General features: G+C 42.1%; 1 protein-coding gene across 1 annotated transcript; it reads left to right on the top strand.

Annotated features, from left to right (window-relative positions):
- Positions 1 to 803: 803 nt before the first annotated feature.
- LOC113420165 (keratin, type II cytoskeletal 75-like) lies at positions 804 to 9,637 on the top strand. Its single transcript, XM_087956317.1, has 9 exons — positions 804 to 1,394; positions 2,684 to 2,898; positions 3,719 to 3,779; positions 4,070 to 4,165; positions 5,027 to 5,191; positions 5,666 to 5,791; positions 8,050 to 8,270; positions 8,541 to 8,578; positions 9,229 to 9,637. The coding sequence occupies exons 1-9, from the start codon at positions 879 to 881 to the stop codon at positions 9,531 to 9,533; spliced, it is 1,743 nt and encodes a 580-aa protein (XP_087812443.1). The 5' UTR covers positions 804 to 878; the 3' UTR covers positions 9,534 to 9,637.
- The last annotated feature ends 3,041 nt before the right edge of the window (positions 9,638 to 12,678 follow it).

Below are 12,678 nucleotides of genomic sequence, written 5' to 3'. Positions count from 1 at the left end.
TTAGATCTGGCCCATGGGGCCACCCTGGAAACAGTGAAGGACTAATCCATGGTGCCTCTGCCAGCGAAAACAGCACTCAGGAGGGCCATGTGTGGCCCTCTCGACCTCCATTTTCCCTGGCATAGGGTTGCAGGAGGCCATCGCACCAAAAACGGAGACCAGGAGCCCATTTTTGCTGACAGGGCACTCAGATCACCACATGCACCCCTGACACGAGTGACATCAAGCTGGCCCTGCCCAGCCTGGCCCTCCGAGATCAAACACAAGCCTGATGAAGTCCTCAAAGAAATAGTTTGATATCCCTGATCTAGGGGAAAACCTGAGGAAATTATTATTCCCAAATGACAATTAACAATGGCTTAGACTGGTGGTGAGCCATATTTCTAAAGGTTCACAATAGGATTCTGAGAGGACCACCCAAATTTATCTGCCAGGCAAATAATCAGTAGGTTGTTATTCTCACAGTTTACTATCTGTGCTAATCTCAGCAGCATACATACTGAAAATTACTACTGTTTATCATAAATAAAAGCAGATGTGAGGGGGAGCCAAAAATAAATGAGCCTCAGAAGGGGGCCACAAGCAAGAAAACATGGAGAACCCTGGACTTAGAGGGTTGCACCACCATTTAGCCTTAGTGTGGAGCGTGCATGGCAAAACAGTGATGTCATATTTTTTTTAAAAAAAGCCTTAGGGCATGCCCAGCAATATTTAATCAGAAAGATGATCAAGTGCAATAACAACCAATCCCACTTCCTTGACAATATATATAAGAGAAGAAACCTTAAAACCTAGCGCTCACAACTACACCTGCCTCTGCTTCACAGACTGTGTCCTCTCTTTCTGACTCTTTCTGCTTCAGCTCCTCACCGACTAAAATGTCTCACCGAGCCAACATCAGAATTCAGAGGAGAGGCTTCAGTAACTCACCTGCCATCCTACCTAACTTGTGTCGCGCCAACTGGAGCTTACAAAGCGTGGGCAGAGGTGGAAGCTGTGGCACTGGCGGTGCTGGCTGGGGCCGGGCCGGTGGGGCTGGTTTTGGCAGCCAAAGCCTTTACAATCTTGGTGGGCCCAGGAGAATCGCGGTTGGAGGCAGTTATGGCAGTGGCTTCGGTGGAGGCTATGGGTATGGTGGTGGAGTTTGTAATGGCTATGCTGTTGGTGGTGGTATTGGTGGAGGCTATGGGCTAGGCGGGGCTGGTTTTGGTGGAGGGAGAGGGGACTCTTGCTTCCCAGTTTGCCCACCAGGCGGAATCCAAAAAGTAACTGTCAATCCCAACCTGTTGGCGCCTCTCAAACTGGAGATTGACCCCACCATAGAGGAGGTTCGCAAAGAAGAAGGAGAGCAGATCAAGATACTCAACAATAAGTTTGCCTCCTTCATAGATAAGGTGAGAATAAATAAATATTTTCTTTTGTTATTTCAGGTTGCAGTGAATTGGGGAAAGAGCTCAAGAGCCTTCCTCCAGCTCCTCTCGCAATTTTCACTAATTTCATCACAGCTGTTATTTATCACTGGCTGGCACCAGCCAGATGAGATTACAGAGTTGCCAATTTTGCCTGGTTTTGATGCTCTTGCTTGCAACAGCAACTTGATGAGAGGAATGCCATGGGGATTTTTTTTTTCCTGTTGAAAAAAGGGAGATTGGAAAAGTTAAGATCATATTTTCTGTAATGTGAATCTCAGTAGGTCAACAGAGTTTCCCACTGTACAATGGTGACGAAGGAAATGAGTGCCAATCAGAACGGCTTCAACCTTATCCTTTATGCACAGACCGTATTTTCAAGAAGTAAGTGGGATGTGAAGTGCATCAAACCATTTTGGCAGGCATAATTATGAGCCTTTATTCTAGAGAAAAGTAGCACATAATACGAGAGGGAGAAAGGAATTTTGATGAGTAATATGGGATATGGAAGAGGTAGGTATCCCATTCGAAGTGCATACAAGAAAAGGCTTGAGAGTTGTACACCATCACAGAGTTGACTCTTAGCAACATTACATTCATAGATTTTCTCCAGGTTGATCTGTCCCTAACCGGATTCTCAGATCTTCCAATAGGTGTACTCATTATTCTGTAAATGCATTTACTCACATGCTGCTAGTCTTTTTCCCCCCACCTTTCTCAATATGAGAACCTTCTCCAGAAGGCTAGACATTTATGTAATGTATCCAAAGTAAGATAAATTATGTCTGGTTATTCGTCTCTTGGGTGAAAACTTTTGATTTATTTGATGACCCCCCCTGGTTTTTTTTTTCTTTGCTGTGCATGATATTCTCTGTTTTCTCCAGCACAAAATTTGAAAGAATGGCAACAATCTTTTTCTACCTTACTTCTTCAAAATCCAACTTCTGTTATTATAGTGTGACATGGAATGTATTAGCTTGACCTTTCTTACAAGATCTTGCGATCCTTTGCCCTTTCAGCGATGAGCATAAGCATAGCATGTAATTGATGGTTCTTCCTCCAGTTTTAAAATAATGCTGCCCTTTTCCCAATCCACATTCCCATAATATATTATGCATATCTCCAGCGCATTGAAAGGAGAAAAATTGATATTTACAATCTGCTCAAGAGCAAATCAAGATCGCTTGAGAAACATTGTAGAGGATTTATTGTTTAATTCCCCTTTCCCACCCACCCATCCCCCCCCAAAAAAATCCATGTCTTTCCACCTCCAGGTGCGTTTCCTTGAGCAAGAGAATAAAGTGCTGGAAACAAAATGGGCTCTGCTGCAGGAACATGACCAGAAAACTGTGAAGAGTAACATTGAGCCACTTTTTGATGCTTACATCAACAATCTGAGGACACGGTTGAATGATCTGGAGAAGGAGAAAGTAAAGCTGGATGGAGAGCTACATAACACCCAAAACCTTGTTGAGGACTACAAGACCAAGTAAGACTTTCAGATCTTCAGCTTTGCTCCCTTTCCAGCAAGTCAGGGGTTGTTGTTGTTTTCACTCCAGGTAACAGCCTGGACTGGTCCCTGCAGTTTTCTCGGCAAGGTTTTCCAGAAATTGTTTGCCATTGCTTGCTTCCTAGAACTGAGAGTAACTGGTCCAATGTCATTGAGTTGGCTTTGTACCTAAGGCAGTGCTAGAAGTCACAATCTCTCAGTTTCAAACCTGGTGCCTACAAACTGGTTTTGAGCCCTCTTGTATACCCTTTGCTCATATTGCAACTAAGGATCTCACACAACGCATTGCACCTAAAGATCTCGCAGCAGGCTCTGTTAAAGACAAATGTGCAGATCTGCTTTTCCAGGTGGTGCTCTGCACATATGTGGATTTCAGCTCCCTAGGATCTCAGCATAGTTAATATTCCTAGGTGGCACAAATTCAGATAACCATCAGACTGCAGAAAGAATCACAGGACTGCTAACTCTTTGCTGTCATCGCATGATTGTTCAGCCTTGTCCAGTCCAGGTATGGCAAGCCTAAGCCATCCTGAACTGCAGGATGTTGTCCATCAATGACATTGTGTAGAGAAATGCTCAAAGCATTGCCCATCTTTCTATCTGTATGTCTTCCTTCAGATCTGGTAGGTCCAGTTGTGTAACAAAGCAAATTTTCTCAGACTGTTTTGTTATAACTGACCATCCACATCTGAGAATCACGTCTGCAATATGGTCAGGACCCTTTTAAAACATTTTAGAATCGCAACAGCTTTACTGAATTTCTCTCAGTAGGCGTTATTTTTTTCTCCTCCCCAAATAGGTATGAAGATGAGATCAATAAGCGTACAGAAGCAGAGAATGACTTTGTAATCCTCAAGAAGGTGAGCGTTTGTCTACAGTGTGAATACTTTGCAGAAAAGTAGCCCTTGCTGTGATGTTAAAAGGTGGGACTATCCCAGAAATGAGTACATTTACCTCAGTTAGGATATACATACACACATACATACATACATACATACATACATACATACATACATACATACATACATACATACATACATAGTCTGTCTGTGTGTCTGTATTTTAATATTGAATAATACGCAGTAAGTAATAATTAATAACTCTGTACTCCTTTAACTTCTTGCCCTTAAATCCAGTGTTTTCTTTTTAGGAAGTGGATGCTGCCTACATGGTCAAACCAGAACTAGAAACTAAATTACAATCTTTAGTTGAGGAGATTGATTTCCTCACAGTCCTACACGAAATGGTAAGCCTCAACAGTATTTTCTTTGAACTGTGCTCTATTATGCAATCATATGTCCTGCCAAAGAGATAGCTACCTATTCATTTACTTTCCAGAAATAGTTTCCCTGGGAGAAGTCCCCTCTCCCTCACTCCTAGATAAACAAGATTGCTTGAAAAAAATAAAAAATTGTAGCATATTTTGTGGAAGGAAGGAAGGAAGGAAGGAAGGAAGGAAGGAAGGAAGGAAGGAAGGAAGGAAGGAAGGAAGGAAGGAAGGAAGGAAGGAAGGAAGGAAGGAAGGAATTAAAATCCCTCAAGATGTTGAAAATCCCTCAAGTAATTTAAAAAACACAAAGAGTTACAAAATAGGTTCAGAATTAATTAAGAATTACGTAAGAATTCCTGCAGTTCCAGAATCCCAAGATGTAAAGATAAATGCTCTCATTAAACAAAAACATTGATCAGGCATTTGGTAATCCCATAACTCTCTTGTACAAGTTACAAATAATTGGTTGTACTTAGGCAATAGATTCTTAAATTTGGCAAGTTGGAGAACAAAGATGAATTTTTTGGGAAGGGAGTGTTGGAAATTCTGTACCCTGTGCAGTTCTTTGGATTTTCCATAGATATTTGTTAACAGCTTTCATCGCAACCTGTCCTTTCTGGTCAGCTGTATTTTCCATCAATGAATGTGACCATTAGAAAAAAGTTGAAAGTAATTTGGGAAACAAAAGAAAGCATGCAAAATAAATACTCCTTCCAATTTCCTTACTTACCTAATTTCTATTAGGACCGCTTGCTCTAAATTTTGAATTAGGTATTTGCCAAGGCCTAACCTTTTTGTGTATATTTTCTGAGTGGACTATTCCTATCACACCTGCAGGAACTGGCAGAGCTCCAGAGGACGATCTCTGAAACTTCTGTGGTTTTGTCCATGGACAACAATCGCTACCTGGACCTCGACAGCATCATTGCTGAAGTCAAAGCCCAGTATGAAGACATTGCAAAGAAAAGCAGGGCAGAGGCTGAAGCTTTGTACCAAAGCAAGGTAAATCGTCATCCAGAAAGTCGGGTGGGTGAGCTGTTGCTGCCTTACAATGAATAGGCTGTAAGGGAAGGCCAAATGTTTTCTTCCAAAATTGGAATTAGCAAAGCCAAGCCAGTTGGAGGGATGTTGCCTTTTCTCTTTTCTCATTGTCCCACCAATCGTTTCTTGTAAATCTATTAGCAGTCAGGGAAGCTGCATGCCACTTTGGCCTCTTGTGGTGTACAAGGGTTGCAAATCTGATTTCCCCCTTATTTGCTTTCCAATTTGCCTCAGTGTTTAGATGCCTCCTTTCCCAATCTAGTGTTCTCAAGAGCAACTTCCCTACTTCTCAGCTAGCATTGCCAATGACTTTTGACTGGGAAATGTAAGATTTGCATTCCAAAGCATGTTAAATATATATATACACACACTCTCACAAACTGACTCAATTAAATAATAATTAACACCACAGTGGCTGCTTTCTACTTTTTTTAGTATGAAGAACTCCAGAGTACTGCTGGAAGGCACAGTGATGATCTTCGTAATGCCAAGCATGAGATTTCAGAACTTAACCGACATGTCCAGAGGCTGAAGGCTGAAATTGAAGGTGTGAAAAAGCAGGTAGGTTACTGCGTTCTTCCAAAGTTGTGATCATACAGTGGTTCTGCTCCGCCATATTTCTGGCCAGAAAGAATATCCCATTTCATGATCTTCCCATTCATTTCTAAAGTGCAGATTATTCCCCAGTTGAAATATTTTATTTTTTCATCCTTAAAATAATGCTACCTTTTACCACGTATTTAACCTCAAAATTAGCAACACCTGTGTAGTGGTACTCAAGGTCAATTGGTTCTAAGAGGCACAATGGGTACTAAAAACTAAGAGTGCCAAACAAACAGGAGACTTACCACATGACTCTTTGTTTTGGCCAAGTACAAAATCTTCTGCATGTCCGTTTTCTTGTCAGTGACCTTTCCAGCATGGCCCATCCCCTGTCCACCCTCTGTGGTCATCCTCCTCTTCTTTTTGCAACATGCCAAATACCAAAGAAAGTACAAGTACATTTTTGCATCAAAATGCATCAAGTTACCAAATTCAATGAGTTTTGAAGTAGTCAAATACCCAGGTACCACTACATATGAAACACAATGGGACATGCACAGATAATCTACCTATTTACATTACCTGCCCGCAAAACAAAGTATAACACAGCATCTATGATGCTTATCCACATAATTTCCCCATACCATTTTTTTCCCCAAACAGCTGTAAATTTCCTGGCTAGCATGCAATTGCAAACCGTCATCTTTTCCCTGATCTGTACACTTCTTTCAACTTTCCATTTACGGGTAGCCCTTGACGTATGACAGTAATGAAGCCTGCCAGTTGCAAGTTGTTACAGTTGTCAGGTGATGTAATCGCCTCACTTAACAATTCTGTGATTGCCTTGCTTAATGAACCTACCCCAGGTTTCCCCAATATTGTCATTAAGCAGAACATGGGGTGCCTCAGGTGTGGGAGGCCTCGCATACGCCCAGGAATGCCTGCCTTGTTTTCTTAAGGTTTCCTGACTCCCTGAGGCACCCTCCCTTGGGGTCCCCACCAGAGGTGGTATTCAGCAGCTTCTGACCAGTTCTGGAGAACCGGTAGTGGAAATTTTGAGTAGTTCAGAAAACCAGCAAATACCACCTCTGACTGGCCCTGCCCCCATCTATTCTCTGCCTCCTGAATCCCAGCTGATCGGCTGAGTCTTCTTTTGTTGCCCTGCACAGGGGAACAGAGCTGGAAAGCAGGTTAGTGGGGTGGGGAGGGAATAGGATTTTGCAGTATCCTTACCCCGCCACGCCCACCAAGCCACGCCCACAGAACTGGTAGTAAAAAAATTTGAATCCCACCACTGGTCCCCACATACCTTAGGCTTGCTTCCCACCCCACCAGGCACCACATCCTCCTCCTCACACCAATCAAACACTTTAGAAAAGCCCTGGAGCTTGCATTGGGGCAGAAGGGCAGGACATTCTACCTCACAGCATCCCTGGGCTATGTGAAGTCATCCCATAAGGGGGCACCATTTTCAGAAGAGCCACAATTCATGTGGGGTTAATGGGGCCTGGTGAGATGGGAAGCAGGCTCAGGACAGTATGGGGGTGGAAGATAGATAGAGGGGGTTGTTGCAGCACACCTACAGTCAATCATAAAGGCCATAACTTCAATACTGGGTTGTAAGTAACTTTGGGGGGGGGGGCGCTGCCTGTCATAACTTCAAAGTGTCATTAATCAAAGACTACATGTACTTCAATGACACGATACTTTATCCTGTCAAGCATAAAGCAGCAGCAACATGGCTGACCCTAATACTGCTAACTATCCTGGGAAATTGTTGGAAAGAAGGCAATCCTGTCACTAGTCATGAAACAACAGACCAGTTGCTGCATAGAGGATACTGAAAATTTCCCATTGCAAATTTAAATACTTCCCTCCCAGAGTTGTGGGTGCTTCATCACTGGAGGTTTTCAAGAAAAGATTTGTCCGGGATAGTATAAAGACTCCTGACATGGACAGGAGGTTCAAGTAGAAGACTTCCAAGGTCCTTTCCAGCCGTATCATTGTATGATTCTATACTCAAAGGTGCTCTTCCAAAGTTGGAATACTTCTGAGCATATTATTTCATTAGTACCATCCATGCTTACAGTGTCTGGAGCAGGTGGCCCTTGACATTTTGGGTATGTCCTTGGAGATCCTACAAATGTCCAAGGATGGGTCTTGGGCCAAATATAAGTTTACCATATCTGCTTATGGGATAATATAACTGAAGATATTTTACTCTGTTCTGAGGAGATGGCCTTCTAGGCTAATTTCTCTTTCCTTCCTCCCTTAAGTGTGCTAAACTAAAAGGCAAGATTGCTGAAGCAGAAGACCAAGGTGAACTGGCACTCAAAGACGCAAGGCAGAAATTGGCTGAACTGGAGGATGCCCTTCAGAAAACCAAGCAAGAGATGGCCAGGCAACTCAAGGAATACCAAGAGCTAATGAATGTGAAGCTCTCCCTGGATATTGAGATTGCTACCTACAGAAAACTCCTGGAAGGAGAAGAATATCGGTCAGTGACAGGCCATCTAAATAGACCTTTACAGGTTTTGCTGGTTTTTTTTGTGGAAATCCTCAAACTCCATCAAAACAATCCCCATTAGCATCTAGTTCTGTGGGCACAGTGAGTCTTTTCCCCTTGAAGTTTATCCTTCAGTGTCTCTAAAGATTTGATGACTTTGCAACAATTGTCATACGTTGGTTTGGCTTTCGATCAGCTGTATATGCTCAGAATACATTTGAATTCTTATCCATGCTTGGCTTCTGCTTTGTTTCCTGACAGATTCCTGAAAAACGATGCAGCAGGTGCGGTGAATATCTGTAAGTATAGTGAAGAATATTCACATTATAGGACCTTTGCTGTCCAGTGCTGATTAAGAGGCTCCTTGCCTTTATTTAGATGGAGGGAACTGCACTTTGTGTTGCCCTTCCATCCTCCTGTCTCTTCCACTACAATTGTAGGTTTTGCAGTTGCAACTGCGGCATTTAGACTAGCAGAAGCACAGCAAAGTTCTTGGTGTGTTACGTCAACATAGTACCATAAGTATGGGGTGAACATCTGCATCTGCTTCCTTGTACCTTTTTTTAACACCTGTAGAATTTCATAGGACAGAATTCAACCAATTTTTCAGGCCTCAGACAACAACTTACAAATCTGTAGGAACTCTGATCCATCACCAAATCTCACAACACGTTAGTAATTTCATCCTGTGGTCTCAATATGGCTTTGGAATTCTTGCATTTGATCTCAAGCAAGCTCATCATATGCTCTTTCATGTGACCTTTGGCACCGTTAAGAAGTAAAATAGAGAGGTTTTAAAATCATTTCATTCTGAATCTTGGAATGTCCTTTAGGAAGGATGGACTTGACAAGGGTCCATAGTGATTACCCTTCCTATAATTTCTACAAGGCAGCTGCCTTTCTTAGAACAGAAATTGCTCATGGTCTTCTCTGTCTCTTCTTTTCGCAGCTGTTATCTCTTCACGTATTTCACGAGGTTCGGCTGCTGGTAGTGGTCTTGGCTACAGAAGTGGCCTTAGCCAGGGTGGAGGTAGTTTCTTTATAGTAGGAGGTGGCGGTGGCAGCAACATTGAAAGTGCGAGCCATGGAGATGGCAGCAGCAACAACAAAAGTGCGAACCATGGAGATGGCAGCAACATCGAAAGTGTAGACCATGGAGATGGCAGCAGCAACGTCGAAAGCATGGATCATGGAGATGGCAGCTCCTCTAGCATGAATTTAGCCTCTTCTCCTCCAACAAGTCCTATAAACTAAGCTTCCAATCCCTTGCCCTTTTGAAAATGAAATATGTGAACAATGTCTTCTCTGGACCTCTCTCTGTGCAGTATAACTAGTCCTCACTACCAGAATTGAGCCTGGATTTATGGTTGTAATTGAGTCCACATGATTGCCTCACTTAATGACCACCATGCATTGTGGTTATTAAGTGGAACAATGGGTCCCTTAGAGACTGGTAAAGGCCCTGGGAGGCCAGATGCAGGCCCATATTAGAGCACGTCCCCAAATGATACTTGTCCCTCTTCTGAAAGGCCTCCCTTGAACAGGTTCCCACCACTCTTGGTCCCATACCCTTGGAAATCTCTTCCTCCACTCTACTTGCTTTTTCTGAAAGCCATCTTTCCCAAAGAGTTTCCTTTGTGCAGTCATCTTACACAGAAGCCATGGGATACCATCCTGAAAGCGGGTGCCATTTTGGAAGCAAGAAGAATGTGAGAATTGCACCAGCTCCCAATATGGCACTTGCTTCCAGGATGGCATCCGTGGCCTCTATGTAGGAAGACCACATGGCACATTGGCTGTTTCACCTTTGGAAAGGTGATCATTGGAAAAGTTGTGGAACAAGTCATGAGTGTAGGGAAGGAGCCCTAAGGATGTGGGACCCAGCAGGGCAGGAAGCAGGCCCAAGGGACCCAACGGGGCGAGATGAGAGGGAAGATAGGCAGGTAGGAACAACTGGAGTGTTCCTGTGGTCCGTCTTAAGGGTGGCAGATTGCAAAGCACCTCAATATTGTTCATGTGCCTGCCAATCATACAGCAGCCATAACTTCAGATATAGGTTGTAAATCCCTTTATTCGTTGCCGCTGTAATTTCAAATTTGAATGAAGGGATGTAAATCAAGTATTATCTATATTCATACATGTGGTTTTTTCCTTTATATTCAGCTTTTGTATAAGACAGGCCATTTCCTTGATTGTATGTAACCAGCATTCTGCTTTACAAATGAGTCAAACTGTATGGAGGATAGATAGGCTTGTGTGCTCGGATTTTTCCTCCTTTCATCCAACTCAGATTTCTACATTTTTCAAGGTTTGCATAAACTACATAATTGTCTGAGGGAGAGTTTTGTGCTTGAAATATGTACTTTGAAACATGGCTTTTCTTTTTGGTGTGTATCCAATAAAACACTTATTATAATTGATAAAAAAACTAGCTATTTTAAATACATAATAGAAACATAATTATAAGGGAGGTCATTAAAAACAGTCTTAATACTACTGCAATAGTTAGGAAGCAGGCTAGAATTATAATGATACTGTCAACTCGTAAAATATTCCTATGTCTGTTATCAAGTTGCCATAAACAAGGGGGTGGGGGGATGTGAAGGAGCACTATGGCAGTTTAAAACCAGAAGTACATTCCACGCTTATCTTACAAAGATTGTACCTAGGCTACCGGATCTTCTTCCACCCAAATCCTTCATTGGAGAATGTGATTGATCACACCCAGCCAGTGCTTCATTGGAGAATCTGATTTATGAAACACCCGGGGGGGGGGGACAGGATCACAGGTGACTGTAAATTACATATGCCAGAGTTGGCTTCATTTAGATTAATGCCGACATGTTGCTCCTAATAAATCTTTTGGATTCTTTGGAAGCTTGGCTCGAGGCTCATAATTTAATTAGAGCAATCGCTGGAACCCTGATTATTGCAGATGGGTGAGTTTGAACACCTATGATTTTCAGGGTGTTTTGAGATGACCTCAACAACCCAATTCAACCCAATTCTTGGTCATTAGAGGACGTTTTGGAGGGGGAATGATTCAAGTCAGTACTGTCTCCTGACGACTGCCTGGAGAAATTCCTTAGTTTACTTGGTATGATTTCAATAGTAGTTTGCTCTTGCCTGCTTCCTAGGGCAGATAAAGAGTGACTGGCACATGGTAACCAAACTAGGTTTGTACCTAAGGCTGGATTAGAATTCATTTTAACCTGGTGTCTTAACCACCACACCAGATTGGCTCTTAGAAGACAATTGCTGTTTTTTTTTTTTCACTTGAAAACTTTAATCCAGATATTTACCTAGAATCACCTGGGACAAAATAGGTTGCACTATGTTAGATACACTTCCCCACAATAGACGTCTTACAATGTGAGAGGTTTCCGCTATTTCTTGCAAATCTATCAGAAAACATGCATCACATGCATGAAAACTTCAGTTAAGCGAAAATGATTTCTCTCTGATGGAAGAATGCATCAGTGTGTTGGTGATGTTCTAACTTGTTTCCGTACACTGACAATCCCCACCAGATTCTCTATGGAGGAAGATTATAATAATAGTGTTTCAAACAATGTAATGTCAGCATTGGTTATAACAAGCACAAGATGCTATATGGATTCAGATTTCTTTTCTCACTGTAGCTGACCAATCTCTTCTGGGATGCCAGAAGAGCATAAATATTTCCTAGTGTTGCTTCTGATTTTTGAATTAATTTACCAATAACCATCAATACCTTTATAGTCCAGGATTTGTCTAATTCTTTTTTAAAGGTCCGTTATATAATGAATTATGTAACATAACTGTGTTCAGTTTGAAAAATTCAAAAAGAAATCCTATGGAAAATTTATTCCATGGGACATTGCATGTACATGGCAGATGATAGAAGGGGCTATATTTAGCCATGAAATCCAACAACTCAAATCTTGCCCTTCTAGAATTGTGACAAACTCAATGACAGGTATTTTTCAAATTGGAAAAGTTTTATTCTTAGCTATCTTTTTTTTTAACCAATAACACCATCTGTTTGGGCCCAGATATCTACAATTTTCTATTTTTAAAAATGGTTGGGAGACAGTTGAGAATATATATTGGGTAGACAACTCAAGCTATGTAGTAACTTTGATAAGTAGGATTATCCAGGAATAGGGCTGATCCATACTTTCCTGTTCTGTTAGGCATGCGTTGGGTAGTCCATCAAGCGCTATTGAATGGATTATCTGCCAATATGCAAAAATTTAATTATTGATTGGCCTTGTTCGGAATGGACAGCTGTTTCTGCTGATTGCAGGGGCTGACACTTCATCAGATCCCAGTACGCTTTTTAAAAAATGGGTCTGAACTGATTCAAATGAGTTAGTATTGGGGCTATTTTTGCCCTGAATACTTTCGGTACAGGGAT

Source organism: Notechis scutatus, chromosome 2 (assembly GCF_049901735.1).
Source record: "Notechis scutatus isolate UNSWTSFEM ecotype Mainland chromosome 2, rNotScu1.2, whole genome shotgun sequence".
Classification (NCBI taxonomy): domain Eukaryota; kingdom Metazoa; phylum Chordata; class Lepidosauria; order Squamata; family Elapidae; genus Notechis; species Notechis scutatus.
Note: the sequence above shows the minus strand (reverse complement) of the source record. Positions and strands in the feature narration are given on the sequence as shown.